This window comes from Onychostoma macrolepis, chromosome 25 (assembly GCF_012432095.1).
Source record: "Onychostoma macrolepis isolate SWU-2019 chromosome 25, ASM1243209v1, whole genome shotgun sequence".
Classification (NCBI taxonomy): Eukaryota; Metazoa; Chordata; class Actinopteri; order Cypriniformes; family Cyprinidae; genus Onychostoma; species Onychostoma macrolepis.
In genome coordinates, this window is record NC_081179.1 from 3,520,110 (window position 1) to 3,543,776 (window position 23,667).

General features: G+C 36.3%; 1 protein-coding gene and 1 long non-coding RNA gene across 3 annotated transcripts; one reads left to right on the plus strand and one right to left on the minus strand.

The window, feature by feature from the left end:
• Positions 1-1,017: 1,017 nt before the first annotated feature.
• Positions 1,018-8,298, minus strand: adpgk (ADP-dependent glucokinase). Of its 2 annotated transcripts, none has more exons than XM_058766395.1 (8): positions 7,945-8,298; positions 6,677-6,933; positions 5,568-5,793; positions 4,795-4,857; positions 3,476-3,596; positions 3,142-3,338; positions 2,854-2,952; positions 1,018-1,803 (listed from the first exon to the last, which is right to left on the minus strand). In XM_058766395.1, the coding sequence occupies exons 2-8, from the start codon at positions 6,907-6,909 to the stop codon at positions 1,240-1,242; spliced, it is 1,503 nt and encodes a 500-aa protein (XP_058622378.1). In that variant the 5' UTR covers positions 6,910-6,933; positions 7,945-8,298; the 3' UTR covers positions 1,018-1,239. The 2 variants fall into 2 exon arrangements, with proteins under 2 accessions (XP_058622378.1, XP_058622379.1); XM_058766396.1 differs by having other exon boundaries at positions 1,018-1,800; positions 7,945-8,297.
• Positions 8,299-9,483: 1,185 nt separating this feature from the next.
• Positions 9,484-21,014, plus strand: LOC131533911 (uncharacterized). The gene is made up of 8 exons (XR_009269233.1): positions 9,484-9,541; positions 11,604-11,704; positions 12,466-12,561; positions 14,077-14,125; positions 14,242-14,399; positions 17,781-17,814; positions 18,371-18,529; positions 20,884-21,014. It is a non-coding gene; the product is annotated as an uncharacterized LOC131533911 (long non-coding RNA).
• The last annotated feature ends 2,653 nt before the right edge of the window (positions 21,015-23,667 follow it).

The window sequence follows — 23,667 nt, forward strand, 5'->3', positions numbered from 1 at the left end:
TGAACTTCATGACTAATAAGAATAAATGACACATAGATTCATTATGTGTAACCTTTAAAAACAGGAAGCATCATAAATCACAACAGTCGTCATTAACGCCACATACAGAACCAAACCAGAATGAATGGAAAATATTTATGATTTCTCTTATTATATACAAACGATGCTGGCTCCAATTTACAAAAACCTACAGCTAGATTCCCACCTTGAAGAACATTAAGATTAAGACAAGAATAATGAATGGTATTTAATAATATGTGCACTGAATAATGGCCACAATAACGGCAGGTAAGCTGTTGATCTATACTATTAACTATAAACTAATATTTAGGAATTATTTCGACTTTAGATTGACCCTGGGATCATTGCTTTAATTACTTATGCTTAATTTCATTGTGTTAAGAGAACTTAAGGAAGCCCGTTTCCGCTACTGAATAAAAAAAAGGTAATTGCAACTTTTTTCCTTGCAATTGCGAGTTTACATCTCGCAGTGCTGGCTTTTTTTCCTCACAATTGCAAATTCTGACTTTATATCTCGCAATTCGGAGAAAAAAAGTCAGAATTGCAAGATAAAAATTCGCAATTACTTTTTCTTTTTTTCGGGAAACATGCTTCCATAAGAACTTCACGTTACTCAGATTACTAAAAAAGCACATCACAGGATAAACCTGATGGCCTTCCGATTCTGCTACTTATTAACGTTCATAAACCAAATAAAGGAGTGTTTGGGAATACAATGGAGATTTGGGACGTTTAAGACTCTAAAATCATTCTCTCATTCGCTTTCATTCGTCCCAATAGCAGCCGCAGGTCTTGTACACCTGTTAACCAGAGTATGATCTCCTTTTATTATAGTTTAAAAAAAGGTTAGTAGTTCTTCCAAAAAACAAAAATTCTGTCATCATTTACTCCACGAAAACTATCTGACTTTGACTTCTGGACTATTTCTTATGTAATAAAGAAGGTCGTTTAGGTTTAAAGGTGAGCGAATGATGACCGAACATTCATTTTTGGTTAAATTAACCTTAAAAAAAAAATGGTGGAGGCTGGCTCGCATCGTTATGTTCAGTGCGGTCTTTCACAATGTGATTTCACAACAACAAAAGTTTGTTGCCCTGCATCTCGAACTGGTTTTGCTCTGAAAAACATCCTGTCATTTGATGCCCGTGAGTCTGTTTCTCCAGCTTTAGGATCTAATGACAAGGACGTATCTTCAAAAGGATGGACGAGAGGCGTCTCCTAGAGCTCAGGCCGAGGCGTGACCTCTGAAAACAGAAGTCCTTCGGCAGAAATGGCGTCGCCCAATCCCACAGTCCTTAGAGGCTGTTTGCACACCAGGACCGGCGTGAGATGGAACGAAACGTTTCCTCTGTGCCACACGGTGACCGGTCGGGTCGGGTCCATCGTTAGGCTCTCCCTCGGCTCTGAGAAGGAGCTGTAGAAGTTCAGCGGTGCCTTGAGGACCACCTTCGTAATATCCACCGCCTGTAGGCCGCAGGCTTGACTACTGGCCACACGGGCGCCCGCAGCCACCGCCGCCTCCTGGTTTCCCCAGTGGCCGTCCACTGTAGCCAGGACGTGGTACGCTAGCGTGTGGAAGTGAATGCGGGTCAGATCGGCTTCGGATTCTGGGTCTGCCCGGCCGTGCTGCTCCAGGACCCAGAGCAGGATGTCGCTGACGCGGCCCACGTCGGGTATGCCGTCCCAGGAAGCGAGGTCAGCGTGAGGTCCGTCTCCAGACTGAGTCAAAAACAGCAGCTCCTGTTCGTTCAGACCGATGGAGTTCACGATGGGCAAGACCTGCTAACAAAAGAGCACAGAGAAACCTGAATTCTGTAGATGAAAACCTTGTCGTTCTGCTTTGATTTGCACTAAAATACTAGAGTTTCTTTTCTTTAAATTACTGATATATTCAAAAGCTTCCTCATAAGATTTGAGCAATAAATCTCCATGATTTTTCCATCAATTTTCCAGTAGTTTGTGATCAAATTTGTTTGATTATAGAGCTGGCACTCAAAATAGAGCAATTTTTGTGAATATACACTATTGTTCAAAAAATTTGGAGTTTTTAAATAAGTCTATTCTGCTCTCCAAAGCTGCATTTATTGATCAAAAATACAGTAAAAACAGCAATATTGTGAAATAATATTACGATTTAAAATAACAGTTTTCCATTTCAATACATTGTAAAATATAATTTATTCCTGTGATGCAACGCTGAATTTTCAGCATCATCACACCAGTCTTCAGTGTCACATGATCCTTCAGAAATCATTCTAATATACCGATTCACTGCTCAAGAAACATTTCTTCTTATTATCAGTGTTGAAAATAGTGCTGCTTCATATTTTTGTGGAAACCATGATACATTTTATTTTTCCGGATTCTTTGATGAATAGAAAGTTCAAAAGAACAGCATTTATTTGAAATAGAAATCTTTTGTAACATAAAAATCTTTACTGTCACTTTTGATCAATTTAATGCATCCTTGCTGAATAAAAGTATTGATTAAAAAAAAAAAATAAATCTTACTACCCCAAACTTTTGACTGGACTAACATACAGTAACTAGAATGATTTATATTTAAATAAATACTATTGTGTAATCATTTAATGAATCATTTCTATGATATTTCCAGGTCTGCAGATCACTAAATTAACATTTTTATTTTTATTTATTTTTTTACTATTTTGATAAAAGTAGCACAAAAGTCAGTGTGGAAAAGTAGCTTTTAAATAAAAGCAACATTGTAGCATTGGAAAACTATATGGTGTTGCTTTTAAAAGTAACATTTGCCAACAGTATTGTATACCACCAACAACAATCCTTCCTTCATTAAACCTACACATTTACCTCCTGCAGGATCCGGTTCATGTAGTCTCTGTCTGTCATACTGGCCAGCTCAAGGTGGATGGGCACCTCGTTCCTCACGTCTGAGATGGCAACCACCGCCTGCAGGAAGTCAGAACACAGAGCTTGAGAGCTAATATGTAAGAAGCAGCAGTAAAGTGTCCAACAAACCTCAGAACAGCGTATACTACCTGTCATAAGTTTCAGGACTATCCATTTTATTAATATGTAATTACACTGACTCAGATGGGCATTGAGCAACTCTGGATTAAGGGTTTTTTGGTCTCAGACCTCTTTCAGTCGTTCCTCCCAGAGATCCCGGCCCATTCCTTCCATCATATGCAGTCCGGACAGAACCACCAGATCCGGCTGGAACTCCTCCAGACTGGCCACGAACGTCTCCAGCGTGCTCATTTCACCATTGGACACGTCATGGGACAGGATAAAGCGGTTAGCCTGAGGAGCTCTTGAGGAACCCCACTGTTCACCTGTAGGGGGCATCAGAGAGAAAATTGTCAGACACAAAAACCCAACGGTACCAATGTGACACGACTAGAGTACATCTTATAATATTCATGTTACAGAAATTAAATGATATGTGAATGTGGTTTTGAGTGGGTCTCACCTGACTTGTACTCCAGGATGAGGTGGAACTCATCCAACTCCTGCAGAGATTCTGGTGGGACCACGATCTGTTCATCCAGCATATCATGAAGCTTCGGCCCCACCGGACCACATAAGAGGACCTGAGAGAAAACAGCATACTTTAGAAAACTATAATCAGGTATGAATGTGCTGCTTTTGCACTCTTAAAAATTATCATAGTTAATATATGAAGGAATTTTTGGACACACTGACATATAAAACTATGAGTCACTTTCATCATTAAAGGAATGGCTCTCCAAAAAATTAAAACTTGGCCATCTAGGACAGAGATGGGCAGCTTCAGTCCTGGAGTGCCGCGGTCTTGCAGAGTTTAGCTTCAACCCTAATTAAACACACCTGAACAAGCTAATCAATGTCTTTAAGATCGCCAGAAAGCTACAGGCAGGTGTGTTTTTAGCAGAGTTGGAGCTAAACTCTGCAGGACAGTGGCCCTCCAGGACCGAAGATGCCCATCCCTGATCTAGTATGTAGAAGAGTTTGTTTCTTCATCAGATTTGGAGAAATGCAGCATTGCATCACTTGCACACCAATGGATGCTCTGCAGTGAATGGGTGCCGTCAGAATGAGAGTCCAAACAGCTGATAAAAAACATCATAATAATTAACAAGTAATCCACACCTCTCCAGTCACATCTTGTGAAGTGAAAATCTGCATGTTTCTAAGAAATAAATCCATCGTTAAGACATTTTTAACTTCAAACCATTGCTTCCTGCTAAAATATGAGTCCTCTGTCCATAATATTGCTTTCTGCAGTGAAAGTGTCATCTGGTCTGAATCAGTAGGGAAATATGCACTGATCAAACATCGTTTACAAGTCAAAACAGCTCTAAACAAATCTGAGTTGATTTTGATGTGAGAGGACAACAGGGATGGAATTTTTTACTGAAGGAAGCGTTATTATGGATTATTGACCCCTATTTTGGCCAAATGGCCAACGGTTTGGCGATGGTTTAAGGTTAAAACCCCTTAATGATAGATTTGTTTCTTACAAACACACACACTCCAGTCCATTAATTAATGGACTGGAGTGGTGTGGATTATTGTGATGTTTTTAATCAGCTGTATGGACTCTCATTCTGACGGCACCCATTCACATCCATTGGTGAGCAAGTGATGGAATGCTACATTTCTCCAAATTTGATGAAGAAACAAACTCATCTACAACTTGGGACGGCCTGAGGGTGAGCACATGTTCATCACACTTTAATTTTCACTGGGCTGAACTATTCCTTTAAGCGTCTAGTGAAGCCCAGGTGTAAGCTTATAACAGATACTTACTACAAGTTCTGGGTTAGATGCCAGTTTCTGGCCAATAAGAGCAGCATTTCCACCCACATAAAGCTGCAAGAAACAAGAAAAAGCAGTTTTTATTAAAATTAAAATGTGCAAGATCGATTACAAATGTGTTTTGGAGCAAATGATTCTGTTATGTGACTAATGACATTTTTAAAAAGACTTCTCTGACAATTTCTGATTTTCTATCAAATTTAAGATTGAGAGAGCTTATAAAATTGCCAGATTTTCTATAATGTTTTAAGAAAAAATAGTGTTACATTATTGCACATCATTTCCATAAAAATTTGCGTATAATATGCATATAATCTGTCGTGAAAATAGCCTGTCATAAGACTCATGGTCCAGTCACTGCGCCTTTTAATTACTGTTGATTATGCCAAATTAAATTTGACACAGAAACTCAATTCCCCTCCGGACCCTCTCGTGCATTCAAATTAAACCGTCGGATCTCAAGGGCCATATCCATTTACAGCACATGCCAAAATTAAACTAGATATTATAGGACATATGCAGAATCAGTGCTGTGTGCATGTCTGAATGGAGAGACAGATTAAATTAAAACTTCAGCATCTGCTCTGGATTTCACCACACTAAAGCCTGAATCAGAGCAGTCGAACCTGTTGGACAGGTTTTAGTGTGCTCAGAGACCAGCTAATCTCTGTCCAATCACGTTCTTTTCGTGCCCCGAGGGAAAACAATGTGGTACAGACCACAAATCCACCACTCCTACTGTCATAAAAGGCTTTATCTCGCACCTGAGCGCCGGGATATTCTGCAGCCGCCCGTGCGATCCTTTGAAAAACCTCCTTATCTGAGAAGAAGCGCTCTGCGGCAGCGCCCTTCCCCATGTAGTGGATGAAGGCCTCTTTCAGGTCCTCTTTGCTGTGTAGCACCTCATGGTCTCTGCCGGATCCGGGTTCGAGAGCGAGCGCTTGCAGCAGCCCCACCCCGGACACCACCACATCCACACAGGCATTCACCCTGACAGAGGAAACAAAGGCATGATGGGAAGGGCTCTAGAACAAACAAACCTGTACGTGTGCAGACCTGCTGCATGCGGGAGCTAATGTGGCCCGAAATGTGAACAAAACATCGATTAGATGAATGAATTAATGAAAGCATCAAAAAAAGAATTAATGAATGAATAAACAAGCCACAACCTAGTACTAGAAACATGGTTCATTTGTTTGTTTAACTGATAAAAGAGGAACAAAATGAAAATAATTAACAAAAGATAAAAGTAACTTTGCTACAAATCGTAATGAATCAGCCACAAGTTATCATTAAGTAAAACTACTGAATATGAAATAAAGCTGAAAATAATATATAAATATTAAAAACAGTAAATAATAGTAAACAAAAACTAGTAATGTTGCCTTGACATGAAATTACTAAAACTGGAAAAAAAAGAAAAAGCCTAAAAGGATACATACCTACATTTTATATATATTATTATATAAAAGAACAAAATTCAAATAAAATACCCAAAATAAAGTATATATAAATATGTACATGTAAATATCACATAATATTTGAAAATACAGTAGTATAATACTACTAATTTTATAAATAAAAAAATGTATAAGTACTTTCTTACATTTTATTTATATTTAATGTATTATCTAAGTAAGTGACCAGGGTTTAGATTTTACTGCAATACTGTTATATATAACTGTGTATGATACAAAAAAAATCTAAAATCTTGAAATCTGTAAACACTTGAACAAAAGGACACAAACAACAGTGGAACTAAAGAATGAATGGGGTACAAAAAAATAGATGATTAAAAAAATAATGAACAAACAATTAAAAGAATGAAAGGAAGGATTAAATGAACAATGTGTGCCCTGTCAGAGTGACTCACCCCACTGCCACTCTCGCCCAGCGTCGGGCCGGAGCCATGATGAGGGTCTGCCAGGCGCGTGCGACGGCATCCTCCAGCGTCGGGGGGCGGGGCTCTGAGCCGCCACTCAGCTCCATCTGCAGCAGGGATTCGCTGACGTAGTTCAGCACGCGGGCCGGCAGCTGCGGGTCAGTGTGGTACAGATACCCCATCCCCAACGCCAACAGCGCCACCAGCACAGCCTTCCTCCACATGACCTCGACACACACACACACGACCTGTGAACACACACACTCTTTCATCATGGGCTCTGACTGGGGCCTTTATTTATTGGCTTTTTTTGGTAACGTACCATGTATCGTGGCAAAACCATGTTTCTGGACATGTAGCATGGTTATTCCATATTTTTTGACATGTAACATTGCATTACAATTTTTTGAACATGTATCATGGTAAAACCATGTTTTTGTGGACATGTAACATGCTAAACCCATGTTTTTAAACATGCATCATAGAAAACCCATGTTTTATGTATATGTACCAAGGTAAAACCATGTTTTATGGACATGTACCATGGTAATTCCATGTTTTTCGACACCTAACATGTGCATGTCCAAAAAACATGCTTTTGGACATGTATCATGGTAAGACTACGTTTCTGGATATGTATAATCATGGTATAACAAAGCTTTTTTTCTGTCGTTTCATCAGTGTAATTGTATTTTTTGGACATACTATGGTACTATCGTGTTTTCATGACAGTGGACATATACCATAGTAATACCATGTTGTTTTGGGCACTGTAAACATGTCACAGGAAGTAGACTTTATATTTACCACTGAAATCAATGCGTATCTATTTATAACACTAGAGTAAGCAGTGCATGGTCACAGATCTCTCTCCATATATATATATATCATCTCTGTTTGACAGGTTCATTAGACTGAAAGCTGATAATTATGCAACTTAAAGCCATAATACAATAACATCAGTAGCTGGCTAGTGCTAACAGCCCATTTCTGCTCATGTTTGGGGCTTTAAATCAACGCAACAAAATAAAATCACACATCTAACCGTGATCACCTAGTGCAAAATGGTATTGTTGCTAAAATGATATTTCTGGTTAGTAAGTAACATGCTGGAGCGAAATCAATGAGCTATCATGAGCTAGCCACATAGCCAATAAACCACCAGTTTACACAGCAATAAACAGAACAATCACTTTATCTTTAAGATAATATAATCGAAACACTCTTCGACGATGGGAACAGATGGGCAGATCACTAACCTGACAGATGATAATCGCAGACGACACGAAAGAGAGTGTGTATGTGGTGAAGTTGAGTTGTGTCACCCTTCTTGGTTAAAGAGGAAGTCTCTCTGTTAGTGACTAGCCTCTCCACTCTGTCCTGAGGCCAACCGATAGTAAGTATTCAAATCAAATCTCATTGGGCTCGGAGATAAAAAAATTACAAATAAAATTAAACAGCTATTTTATGTTACAAAATGCAAAAATTTATTTAACTGAACTCCCAAATGCATGTTATTGTCAGTGTTTAACGCTTTAAACAGTGTTTGTTGGCTTTAGGTAATCTGGCTAACTGCAGCTAAAGCGAACCAAAGTAACCAATCAGAGGCTCCGCCGAGCATCACTGACGTAACCGGAACATCACGTTGAGTGGATGTCCTGACGCAAGGTGAAAATATCTTTACCCGGCGCCACGTCTAAATTGTTAGAGCTCAGCAAGTTTTTTATTTTTTATTATTTTATTTTATTTTTTTAAATATTACGATATGATACACCTAAACAACTGTGTGTGTGTGTGTGTGTGTGTGTGTATATATATATATATAAACTGCTTTACTATTTGTTTCATCTTGACCTGATCTACAACATTATCTTTAGTGAGGCTAATCAGAGTTTGTGTAGCAATTAAACTTGCTGCATCCGAATGGAACTTTTGTCAATATGTAATTACAAGTAGAGCATGACAGTTTTTTTCCAACTTCCAAATGTATATATTTTACCTGAACCCCAGAGACACAAACTCATTTACCTGATATGGATTTTGGATGTGTGGATGGCAATGCAGCAGTTTATAAAATAAACAAGAACACAGTCAGCAAATACTAACACTATTACATCAACAGAGCTGGATTGTGTTCATCAGCATTTCTTAAAAAAAAAAAAAAAAAAAATACAGTGGCTGTGCCATGGTTCCTTAGACATAGTACTATAGAAATGCCATATTTTCAGGGCATTTTACTATGGTAATACAATTTTTGTAGAGCAAATATGAAAATAGCATCAAGAATGAGTTCTCATGTTGGCCAGCAGGTGGCGGTATTTTCCCTCTAGTGACTTAATTAAAGATCAAAGCAGCTGATGGTGTTTAATTTAGCCTTAATTCCTCTTGACATAAATACATTTGTAGTGGATTATTAGATTTACACAGCTAGAACTCTACGTATGATGACCTCCTACAATAATACTGTCGTTGAAATAAATATATTTACCAGTAAATCAACAAAATGATCGATAAAATCTTATTGAGTGGCTGTTTGTGTTCGTTGAAAAACGTTTGTGTAAATCTACATACACGCCTGACGTAAATAACGCTTTGTGAATTTATTTATTTATTCATTCATTCATTTATGTCGGTATTTATAAGTTTATTTTAGAAAAAAATAAATAAATAAAAAAAAAAAATATATATATATATATATATATATATATATATATATATATATATATATATATATATATATATATATATATATATACATATAGTACAGTCAGGTTCGCGCGCCTTCTGTGGTAACCACAGCAACACCTGCGCGTGTCAGTTAGGAGCGATATCGTACGTTACATCGACAAAACAAAGGTAATGTCAATTTTTAAGTTTATTATAGATGCACACATCACAAAATATCATCATATGTCATTAAATGATGTAATGACATAGTGTATCATTAAAAACGGTAGTATTATATTTAAAAAATCAAGGTCAACTCAATATTTTTACTGACAATTTCGTGAGGTGAATTTCAACAGATTGAGCACCAAGACTCTCCTACAAAATTCCTTCAAAAATGATCCCTTAGAAAATTGTGTAAGTCATAAACTGGTTTGTTGGTTTACACTACAGTTAGATTAAAACATTTTGTCAGTGGTTCTCTTTAGGGAATGAATTTGAGAGGCACTTATGAAGCGACACAGAGGAGCAAAACGCCTTTAACAGTGGCTTCCCGCTCTCTGCAAATGGGGAAGGCAAGACATTGAGAATAAATCGTGTAAACGAGGCTTTTAAGCGTCTTGTGAAGATGAAATACTTGTGCATTTTTAAAGCAGTTATCTAAATGTGAGTAGACAATGCACTAGGCACAGGTATGGGCCTACTAACGTTAGTACTTCAAGCTTCCCAGCAGGCTCCAGACGTCTATGTAACGTCAGGTTGACGTTAGACAGACGTTGCATTTTGGTTGAAAATGAAAATTGGGTTGACGTCGACTTAACGTTGGATTTTGGTTACACAACCTAAAAACAACAAAATCTCAACGTCAGCTGACGTCGTTATTGGACATCAATTCTACATTGACATTAGACGTTGAATTTACATTGAATTTTGGTCACCCGAGGTCACAACCGAAATTTAACCAAATATCAACGTCTTATGACGTTGTGTGCCTGCTGTGTTGGTTTGGCCATGGAATAAAAAATAAATAATTGCGACTTTTTATCTCACAATACAACCTGTTTTGTCGCAATTAAGAAATAAACTCAGAATTCTACATTTCTCACAATTCTGAGTTTTTTTCTCACTATTCTGTTTTGGCCAAAACAGTTTTTCTTGCAATTCTGAGAAAAAGTCAGGATTGCAGGATATAAACTCAGTATTATGACTTTCTCACAATTACGAGTTTATATATCACAATTCAGACTTTTTTTCAGAATTGCGAGATATAAACTCAGAATTCGGACTGTCTCACAATTCCGAGCTTATATCTCACAATTCTTTTTCTTGCAATTCTAAAAAAAAAAAAAATGTCAGTAGTAATAATCCCAAGAAATAATAAATTATATATAAACTCAGAATTCAGGGTAATTCTGTTTTGGCCAAAACTGTTTTTCTTGCAATTCTGAGAAAAAAGTCAGAATTGCAAGATATAAACAGAATTCGGACTTTCATTCTCACGGCTCCAAATTTAATATTGCAGTTTTGACTTTTACTGAACAGATTTGGAAGGAAAAGAATATCCAAACTGTGAGATAGAAAGTTGCAAAGACCTTTTTTATTTATTTATTTTTATTTTTTTATCCCGTGGCAGAAACAAGCTTCAGTAACATACAGAACCTTAAACTTGTTATTGTGACATAAACTTTAACACATTTACTAGTTGGGTTTTTCCCAAACTACAACATGATGGCCGTTTCTCAAACGGAAGGCTGCATCCTCCGGAGGTCGCATTTGTAGGCTGCATACGTCACAAAGAAGATCTTATTTTAGTATATATTAAGATATGAATTTGACCATTATTCTTAGTTATGTGTAAAATGTTGTAATATGCGTTTGACTCGCAAATGTAATGCTCAGTTAACTGAAATAAACCAGGCTTGATGACGTATGCAGCCTACAAATGCGACCTCCGGAGGATGCAGCCTTCCGTTTGAGAAACGGCCGATGAATGCTACGTGTCTAGACCATGTTTATTATTAATACTCTATTCACAAATAGATTTTAATAGCGTGCTAAACAATAATAATTAGTTTCTCAGATATAAAATATCCTTTTTTTATATTAGTACAAAGCATGCATGAGTCTATAGGTACAAAACCTATATATATATATATATATATGTATATATATAGATGCTCCTGATATTAACATGCTCACAAATGTTGTTTTTTTTTGGTTGTTTGTATTTTATTGAATCACATACCTGCAGCACAGATGAATCCTGATGGCTTCCACTTGAGTCTCTTCAAACTGTTTTCCTCTGAGAGCGCTGTACCAACATCAGATGTTCAACTACACTGATATTCTATGGTAAAACAAGCTCCTTGACTACTGATTATGTTTTTTTTTCTTGAATCCATGGAAAGAAGCAGAAACACTTAAATAAAACACGTAAATATCAGGTATGATTTACTTACCTGCCTCAAAGTCACAGTCACACTGATGGGCCATTAGGGGCCATAGGGGAGGGCCCTTTAAGAGACTTAGGTGAGACTCACTTAATATTCAAGGCCATTGTCGCTCCCTCGCATATAGGCTTTCGATCACAAAACATGTCTTTCAGAATTTAAATCAATATATTGTTTTCTGTGAAGGAGTAAATACATGTTGGCCAATAGTATGTTATAAGTAGCTGAAATAAGCACAAATGTCAGGGCATGTCAAAACACCTCAAGGGCCCCAAAATCACCTCAGACCCCAGAGGGTTAATCTTAATATGAACTTCAAGCTTTCTAATAATCAAATTTCTCACTGTCATCTACTGACTTATTTTAGTCTATTTTTACTTCTCATGAGAAACTTCAATAGAAACATCACAGCAAGGTTTATACTTAGATGTTTAACAATTTAGAAACCCATTAAATCTTAGGCAATCAAAGTTGAACACTTAAAACAGGGGACGCCAGCGTAGAGCACAAAGTGAGTGAACTTCAACTTCCCAGAGCTTAAAAGATCTTGTATTTTGCTGCATAAGTGTTTTTTTCACCGTCTCTTCTTTGATCTTTGTGATATGCCTGCTTTCCTGAAATATTCCTCTCTAATAGTTTCGTTTCAACACATTTTTCTCTCAGGGTTGGAGCTGTCGTAGGATGCCTTTGATACGGGTCCGAAAAATGCGGGGGAACGAGCGAGGATTTCCTCACAATTTAACTAACGGCAGATTAAAGGTATATCAAAGAGACTGGACGAGGCCTGGCGAAAACGATTACCAGCAAATCTGCAGGAGGAAGTGGACGGCTTAACCGATTTCATAGTGGAATCATGTTAGAACAGAATCAGAGATAAAAACTCGCTCACTATTTCACACACACAAACGATGCCATCTCAGCATGGCGGTATTAATAATTCATCATTGGCCTCCAGTGTTTGCCCCTGATTACGAACACTGGACCTGCTCAAACGGCCATTAATCTGGCTATAATGATCATAGAGATGCTGTAAATTGCTGTTTGGTGGTGTCAGACAAATAGGCAACACAAAATAAGTGGCTCATTAAAGGGTTGTTTCAGCCAGAAATTAAAGTTCTTTCATGTTTTGCTCTCCGTCATGAATCTGTTACACAGTTTCTGTTTACCATATGTCAAGCTAAAAGAATGTTATAAAATAAATAAATCTACCTTCTGTATTTTGCATTTACATTTATATACATTATTTATTTACTATTAAGATTAGTAAATCTTGCTCTTCTGCTTACCAAGGCTGCATTTTTTTAAATCTAAAATGCAGTAAAAACAGTAATATTGTGAAATAATTTTCGATTTTAAAATAACTTTTCCATTTGAATATATTGCAAAATGTAATTTATTTCTGTGATCAAAGCTGAATTTTCAGCATCATTACTCCAGTCTTCAGTGTCACATGATCTTCTTATTATTATTAATTTTGAAAACAAATGCGCTGCTTCACATTTTTGTGGAAAACATCATAGATTTTTTTTTTTTCAGGATTCTTTATCTTGAGATAAAATGTTTTATGGATAAATGGATAAATAAATGTTTTTGCTGTTACTTTTAAACAATTTAATGCATCTTTACATAATAAAAGTATTATTTATTTTAAAAAATACTCCAAACTTTGAATGGTAGTGTATCAATGTTTCATCAAAAATAATAAGCAGCACAGAAATAAATTACATTTTAAAATATATTCAAATAGAAAACTGTTCTTTTACTGTCTGTGTCACATGATCCTTCAGAAATCATTCTAATATGCTGATTTGCTGCTCAAGAAACATTTCTTCTTATTATTACTAATTCTGAAAACAAATGCGCTCCTTCACATTTTTGTCATTAAAACAATTTAATGCATCTTTACCTAATAAAAGTATTTATTAAAAAAAAATACTCCAAACTTTTGAATGGTAATATATCAATGTTTCAACAAAAATAATAAGCAGCACAGAAATAAATTACATTTTAAAATATATTCAAATAGAAGACTGTTATATTGCTGTTTTTACTGTATTTTTCAAATAAATGCAGCCTTGGTGAGCATTCAAGAAATATTAAAAATCTTCATTATTCCAAACTTATGACCGCCCGTGTGTTTATATCTACCATTATGTATTCTTTACTATTTTTGCATCAATTTAAAAAAGAAGAAAATAATTGTTTCAGAATATTTTTATCATTTGGAAAAGCGGTGTGATAATTCTTGCTAACATAACCTTTTGTGTCCCACAGAAAAGAAAAGAAAAATTAAAAAGTCATAAGGGTTTGGAACATCATAAAGGTGAGATGATGACAGAATATTAATTTGGAGGGAACTATTGCTGTAATCTCTTTCTCTGTGTGTGTATTAATGTAGCTCTCAATTATCCATACGTTGTCCGCTGTTCTTTTTTCTAGTGAGAGAGTCTCTCTGGAATCATTAGTGACTGCGGCTCCGGCGCCCTCTGCCCGTCTCCTCGCTGATCTGTGTGTTAATTATATATCTCAGCGTGACGGAGACCTGGGCTTGTTGCAGCTCTAATGAAGGCAAAGATATCAGCACCTTTATATGGAAGGTGTGTGTGAGAAAGAGACAGTGATGAGATGATGTGACATGTGTGGTACATTAAAATGCAACGTGTGACAAATTACAACTTCATGAGGTGGGAAGAAAGTGTGAAACATGCCAACAAGTCACTGTTCGATGTCAACACAGCACAGTGTTCTTGTACATGAATATCCTGGCTTTCTGGCATGTGTGCATTATAATTTTATTTTTAAAATAATAATCTATGTAGTTTAATGGTTTATGTGACCCTGGACCACAAAACCAGTCATAAGGGTAAATTTTTTTAAATTGAGATTCATACATCATCTGAATGCTGAATAAATAAGCTTTCCATTGATGTATGGTTTGTTTTTTGGCCGAGATACAACTATTTGAAAATCTGGAATCTGAGGGTGCAAAAAAATCAAAATACTGAGAAAATCACCTTTAAAGTTGTCCTTAGCAATGCATATTATTGATAAAAAAATAAGTTTTGATATATTTATGGTAGGAAATTTACAAAATATCTTCATGGAACATGATCTTTGCTTAATATCCTAATGATTTTTGGTATAAAAGAAAAAACGATCATTTTGACCCATACAATATATTTTTGGCTATTGCTACAAATATATCCGTGCTACTTATGACTGGTTTTGTAGTTCAGTAAAATATAAAATATAAACCACAATTAATGGACATCGGATATTGATGTAAAATGGATGTAAAGAACATAAAGTATAATAAAAACATCTTCAATAGTACGTCAGTTTTAGAGTTTTGTGGCAGTTTAAACAAAATAAATTATAAATACAGGTGCATTTAAAAAAATTCGAATATCGTGAAAAACGTTTTTCAAAAAGTGAAACTTTCATATATTCTAGATTCATTACATGTAAAGTAAAACATTTCAAAAGTTTTTTGTTTTAATTTTGATGATTAGAGCTTACAGCTCATGAAAGTCAAAAATCCAGGATCTCAAAATATTAGAATATTATAAATTAAAAAAAGGATTTGCAAAACAGAAAAGTTCAAGTTCTTTAAAGTATGTTGATTTATGCACTCAATACTTGGTCTGGGATCCTTTAGCACAAAAACTCCAGCATCAGTGAGTTGTGGCGTGGAAGCGATCAGCCTGTGGCTCTGCTGAGGCACTATTGAGCCTTCAGCTCGTCTGGATTGTTGGATCGACTGTTTCTCATCTTTCTCTTGAAAATATCCCATAGATTCCATATGGGCTTCAGGTCAGGCATGTTGGCTGGCGAATCGAGCACAGTAATATCATGGTCAGCAAACCACTTGGAAGTGGTTTTGGCACTGTGGGCAGGTGCTAAAGTTCTGCTGGAAAAGGAAATCAGCATCTCCATAAAGATTGTCAGCAGATGGAAGCATAAAGTGCCCCAAAATCTCCTGGTAGATGGCTGCATTGACTTTGGACCTGATAAAACACAATGGACCAACACCAGCAGACGTCACGGCACCCCAAATCATCACTGACTGTGGAAACTTCACACTGGACTTCAAGCAGCTTGGATTCTGTGCCTCTCCAGTCTTCCTTCAGACTCTGGGACCTTGATTTCCAAATGAAATGTAAAATTTATTTTTATCTGAAAAGAGGACTTTGGACCACTGAGCAACAGTCCAGTTCTTTTTCTCCACAGCCCAGGTAAGATGCTTCTGATGTTGTTTCTGTATCAGAAATGGCTTGGTAGCCCTTTTCCTGAAGATGTCTGAGCGTGGTGACTCTTGATGCACTGACTCCAGCTTCAGTTCTCTCCTTGTGAAGCTCTCCCAAGTGTTTGAATCGGCTTTGCTTGACTGTATTCTCAAGCTTGCGGTCATCCCTGTTGCTTGTGCACCTTTTCCTACCCAAATTCTTCCTTCCGGTCAATTTTGCATTTAATATGCTTTGATACAGCACTCTGTGAACAGCCACCCCTTTCAGTAATGACCTTCTGTCACTTACGCTCTTTGTGGAAGGTGTCAATGATTGTCTTCTGGATCATTGCCAAGTCAGCAGTCTTCCCCATTATTGTGGTTTCAAAGAACAAGAGATACCCAGAATTTATACCGTAGGGATGGTCATTTAATGAAGCTCAAATGTAAATATTCTAATATTTTGAGATACTGGATTTTGAGCTGTAAACTCTAATCATCAAAATTAAAACAAAAAAACTTTTGAAATGTTTTACTTCATATGTACTGAATCTAGAATTGTCACGATCACACCTGTGTTGGAGCAAGGAGACGCAGGAGAACACAGGAGAATCATCAACAGTCTTTTAATGAACCAAAAATAGCCAGGAGAACACACATAGCACGGGGTGAAGACATTCAATACCGGACAGGAAACAAGGGGCAGAACACACTATAAATACTAAACTAAATGAGGACTAATGAGGTAGATAAAATGATAACAGGTGAGGAGTGATTAATCAAAAACCATGGCAACAAATGAGGAACTGAAACAGAAGGCAGGAATACAGGGAAAACAAAACCAAAACGGGCCATAAACGTAACGTAACGTCACTTTTTGTTACAATAAATAAATAAATAAACTTTTTCACAATATTCTAATTTTTTTAGATGTACCTGCATGTATATAGCAAACATACATATTTAAAATTTACAGTCTTTCTTGTCCGGGAAAAAAATATTGATGACTCATCCTGCAATATGCAGATTTTTGTCCAATCAAATCTTCTCTAGAATGAAAATGTGCCTCCCCTAAAATGCAAATAACAAATAATAGCAAGTAGCAAATCATGACTCATGGCTATGACTTAAATTGACTGTTTTAATAGGAAATATGTCAACTTTCCCCTTTGGTCTTTAAGGATAGTCTTGGATTATGTTAGAAATTGTGCCCTGTACAATAGCAGATTGGTTTGTTTAATGCAGTCGTGAGGCCCAGATTGCTTTCTGCTTGGCTCACATTCAAACAGAATGTACAATGAGGCTTCTCTGATTGCAGGTTGTTTGGTTTAATAAGTTAAACCCTTTGAGTCCTGACCTGGTGAGAGACAGATTAAAATCACATTCAGCCAGCTGTAAACGGAAGGTCTCAATAAGGTTATGCCTCACGTGGTATGCTTTGAAAGGTTATTATCTTTGAGAGTATTACAGGAGATATCCTAAATACATCTATTGAGTCTCACATAGATCTTTTCTTAAAGGAACAGTTCACCCAGAAAGGAAAATTCTGCAATTACGTATTCGCCCTCGTGCAGCTTCTCACACAAAGCTTTCGCATGATCCCAGAAGGCTTGTATAATAGAACACAAGTTGTATGAACTACTTTTATGATACTTTAATGGTGTTTTTTTGGAGCTTGACAGTCATGGTCACTATGAACTGTCCTTGCATATAAAACACTCTTTAAAGATTCTCTTTTTTTTCTTTTCCACAGAAAAATAACAGCATACAAGTTTGGGATGACATGGGTGAGTAAATGAGAGATTTGTTTAATGAACTAGCCTTAAAAAAAAGATCGCAATTTACGCAGAAGCAAATGTTCTGCGCATAAATGAAACCCAACTTCTTTGGCTTCTGTTATGTAATTTTCCTTCCGTTTCTCCTTGATCTCAACAAATACCTATCGGTAATTGAACAGATTTTGTTACTTCTTTATCCTACACAGCTGCCAGATGCTTATAAAAGCTTTGGCAGCGAGACGTAGTCAAACTATGCTTGGCTCCTGTGTTTGTGAATCTATAATTCACCTTCACAGATTCACACATATGCTCACGTATATTGGTTCCTTGACTCGTTCCGTACAGGTGATTGCTTAAAGCAACTCTCAGAGAGAGAGAAATATCTCTTAAAGGTTACAGGTGCACAAGATTGATTTTTTATCTTTTCAAATTACGGCTGTTTCTTTCTCCCATTCATCTGGGACTGGGGCGTCCCCCCAGGTGCTCTACTGAATCCAATACATTCACAAAATACATTTTCATATTCCATCACACTGAGCTGATCATGACATCCATTTCCATGCAGAGTGCTTTCACCTCTTCAAACCTCCTGAAGCCCGGAGCCAGGATGTGGGCTTCGCTGATGGCAAACACTCGACAGCTCCAGCATAAGCTACAGTCTGACAGATTTGAAAATATCAGAAACAGACACGGAAGGAAAACATTCTTCATTTGAGAACAACAGGTACGAATACAGAGAGAAATATTTGAAAACTGCTGTAACAAATACATGCGGAAACATTCTGCAACAAAATTAACGAAAAAAGGCATAAACTATTTCAGAGCTGCATTAACAAAAACAGACAGAATCATTTGAAAAAAACCATGAAAAATACAGTCAGAAACATTCTAGAATAGCTGTAACAAATACAGCTGGAAAAATATCTAGAACAATCTTAAATACAGGCAGAAACATTCTAGAGTTGCAGTAACAAATACAGTTGGAAGCATTCTAGAACAATCTTAACAAATACAGGCAGAAACATTCTAGATCTGTAGTAACTAATACAGACGGAAACATTTGAGAACAACCATAAAAAGTACAGTTGGAAACATTCTAGAATAGCTGTAACAAACACAGCGAGAAAAATTCTTGAATTATTGTAACAGAAACAGGTGGAAACATTCTAGATTGTAGCAAGTACAGGCAGAGACATTCCAGAGCTGCAGTAACAAATACAGATGGAAAACTTTGAGAACAGCAATGGTAAATTCATTTGGAAACATACTAGAATAACTGCACAAAATACAGCCAGAAAAGTTCTGGAACGACCACAACAAATACAGATGGAAACACTTTAGAGCTACAGTAACAAATACAGGTTTCTGGTCATTCTAGAATGACTGTACTTGTTTTTTAATTTTAATTTTTTTTTTTGAGGTCACTATAGTGGCTGCAGGAGTGTACTGGATCTGTGAAAAGTTTAGACAAAAATAGTGTAAAAATATAAATAAATTAATAGATACATTTAAAAAAATAAGATATTTAGTAGAAGTATTTTATTCTATTCAATGAAATTACATAATGAAAATATTTCTATCTGAAGGATTGTGACATAAAAATGTTTGAAAATCCCTGTTACAGAACAGCAACAACCATAAAAAATACAGCCTAAAATGGCTTCAAATGCTTACTCAAAAATGCTGTTAGCAAAAAAACCTTTTAAAATATACAGAAGCATTTTATACAGGAGCAAGTGTGAGGTTTATATCAGTTACAAAGTATGACAGCACGCAAATGCCGTTTCCTCCTTCCCTCTCTATCGTAGTGGCCGTGTTTGGAAACTCACAGAGTGATTTATAGCAAACTCTGGATATAAACAAGGACTATCATGACAGCAAACTGGGCCAGAATCTCTGCTATTTATCAAGAGCATGTGTGGAGCTGAGCTACATAGGGCCAAAGCTGACAGCGCACATATCGCAATCTATTTGAGGTTTAATTACTCTCAAAGCTGTTCTAGAATTGTGTGAAACGTCCACAACCTAACAACATAATTACACCATTATGGCTCATTTGAAGGATAACTACATGGAATTATGAGATTATTGGTCCAAATTTGATTTTAACTTGTCTTCCATATCAGTCCTGGACAGATTTCAGATAGTAATGTATTTAAAGGAATATTCCACCCAAAAATGAGCATTCTCTCATTCTCTTCTGTCATTTCCAGCGTGCATTGACTTCTTTTGTGTGACTCAAAAGAGATCTTTTTAAAGAATCTTCACTCAGCTTCATAGCTCATACTGACTATACCTGACAAGCCCTAGAAATAGAAAACATCATGAAACCTCCATAAAAGTATAATACAAGTAGGTCAGTATGAACAGTGTTGAATGTAAAAGATCTGCATGACAATTTTCATAATTCTTTTAGTGAAGTATTCCTTTAAAGGGGTCATTGGATGCCCATTTTCCACAAGCTGATATGATTCTTTAGTGAAAAGTCTATAACATACTTCTCAATGGTAGTCTAAAAAACACCTTCTTTAACGTATCAAAATCAGCTCTGTTTTCAGCACGCTGAGCTAGTCCATGTTGCTTTAAATGCTAGTGAGCTCTGCTGACTCCGCCCCTCTCTTCAGTGGAGTGACGAGCAGACTATAGATATGTGTAGATTCCCTATTCGACCGCTCCAGAATACATTGACGGGTCAGCCAACTCGCATTCACCGTAACAATGAATATTCAAGCGTATAACTTGCTGTTGTAGACGCACACAGTCAATGCGCTCAAAGATTCGCAGACCGTTCCAAAAATAGTGGATGGCTTACGTATCGCGACCCATAGAAACAGTCATAATGAGGCATCTAGGTATATATATCTATGGAGCATACTAAACTTCAGCTGTGAAACTGGCTAACTAGCACATTATTAGGAAAGGCGATTTGCAAAGATTCATAAAAACCCTTATACACAATTCTTCTGTAGATGAAGCTGGATCACGAATGATTCGGGCGAACATAGACACATTTATGAAGATCGGGGATCGGCGCATTCACTTCAAAGTGAAAGTAACGTTAATCCTCTGTGTCTTCAGAGGCTCAGATGTCGGGAGTAACTGACGACTGCTATATTCATTATTACATCCAACTACAAAACCTCAATCACTTAATCTGAGACATCTTGTCTTCCCTGCACCGGAGGCGGACAGCTCTCAGCTCACTCAGGGCTGGTCTAAGGTAAGACGGTCTTGTCAATCAACTATCGTGACAGTCTTGTCAATCAACTATCAAACACACATTTTTGTTCAAACAACTTGTAAAGTGAATTTTGCATCCGATGACCCCTTTAAAAATGTACCAAGGCATATTTTCTGAAGGTTGTTTAAGCATCTAATTCAAACTCATCACTAAATCATTTAACCAGCATTTAAACATGAAAACATACAATTTATTGGATTATCTTTCAGAAGCTCATAACAGATCTCTTTCAGAATAAACCACCTTGACAACTGTACAACACAATCAACTAATTCCACACCACTTCAGATGTCAGTGAAGTGTTCATAATTTAGCATATGTGGAGTTAGTTGCTGTAGCAGATGGATTAGTGCTGCATCTTTAACAGCCAATTCTTTATGATCAAACACTGTTTAATCTGATCTCTCTGAATCTTCATCATGAATTAATCAATACTCTCCCTCCGTTTGTATCGTTTTAATTATGCAGGGGTATTCTTCACCCCCTCAGGCGCTCATGCACCAAATTATACCCTCCCTGGGAACAAAAAGCACAATCAAACAAAAGTCTAAAATAAACTCGTCTGCAGCTGCTGAGGGGACTTGTGTTTCATGGCTGTCTCGGTGCTACACACAATATGTTGTAAGTTGCATAAGTTGCATTAGAATGATTTGTAGGTATACATACGTTAAAGTGTACACACATTTTTTAATGCTGGACAGAATAGCATGCTAATTTGCAAAGTATGCACACCCGGATCTTAACTATATGTGCCAAAATGTGCTTTTCCCCAATTTTAATTTTCCCGTTTAATTTGACCTTTCATTTTCAGCTTGATCAATGAACTGATAGTTATACTAATGATGATTTTTACCATTTATTTATTTTTTAATCATTATTTGATCAGACTGCTACATTTAAGACATTTTTGATCAAAGTTTAAAAAATCGAATTAATAATAAATAATGAAAACATATTATTAATATAATATTAAACAATAAACATAATAATTAAAAATATATATAAATATAATTAGTGTTGTCAAACGATTAATTACATTAATCACATCCAAAATAAAAGTTTTTGTTTACATAATATATGTATTAATATTTAATAATAATAATAATATTTATTATGTACATATAAATATACACATGCATGTATACATTTAAGAAAAATATGTTATGTTTATACATTTAAAATATTTTTTATAATATCAATTATATTCATATAAATATATACATGGAAATACATGGAAATATTTTCAAAATATATTCTGTATGTGTGTGTATTTATATACAGTATACATAATAAATATACACAGTATACACACATATATAGTGTAAACAAAAACTTTTATTTTGGATGCAATTAATTGCGATTAAAGCACTAATACACACACACACACACACACACACACACACACATATACAGTATATTCCATATATTATATGTAGTCACATGTACTTGCTTTCTAAGTATTCTATTCTAAAGTTACAAGTCAAAGGGTTTACAAAAACTGTCTGATATCATATGCATAAGTGTTTATTCAGATGTAAAAAAATGTATGTTTGCTAGAACCACACTTTGCGTACAAATACCTATGAATAATAATGTGATTGGGTTGGTTATAAGCAGCACACTGTGATTGTTTCTGCATATGCCTTATGTGCAAAATGGCCCTTATAATTATTTTGAAATGACAATAGTAGATTGAAAACAGTATTTGCAGTTTTTGAATTGTATTTGAATATACATAAGGAGATAGCTTGCAGATGCGCATACTCGTCCGGATCACTATGTGACGACTATCAACCTTACACACTTTCTTCTCATGGGAATGAAAATAAATTTAAAACTCAGTTTTTGAATTCAGCAGCAGGTCACGCTCTCACCATCAGCACCTTTCAACCTTTCTCAGTCCTTTCAAGAGCCGATTACAACCTGTTTGGCCCAAATTTCATATTCTCTCCCATTTTATTGTCCAATTGACACCCCAGAAACCTTTCGACCTGCGCAGGGCAAATTTACCCTCGGTGAGTCGTTCTGCAGACATAATGGACCTCAGACTGACTGGCACGGGTCATGAAAAGTAATGAAAATGTCTACTGGCCCGCCATTAGGAGCTTTTCAGAGAATCTCAGTGAATAAGGAGCGAGCTCACCAAATGATGAGTGCTTTTACTGGCTTTAACCCTTTAAATGCCTTTTGGAATGGGCCCCATTAGATTCATATTCAATGAAGATTAATGGTTAATTATGGCTATTAAAGGTTTTACTGCCTGTAGAGCATCTAATTGTCTTTTTGATGTGACTAACTACTTTTTGCCAACATGCTATTTGGCTGTTAGATCAAGGTCTTCATGTAAAGAGGATGTTAAGACATGCAGTGCAGAAACGTGCATGATAAAATCTAACAGAAGAAAATGCATTGACTTTTTTAACAAAATGCGGATGCAAGCTGTTTTCTTGGTTGTAACTGGTGTGTTACAAATGTTACAAATGGCTGCTTATGCTTTTACGTTAAAAATAAAGTGGACAACTTTTAGAACTCAAAACGTACTCTTCAGTCCAAAAAGAGCTTTAATTCTAAGCTGCAAACACGTCTCATTCTGAATTTATGGTGTTGATGTCACAATCATG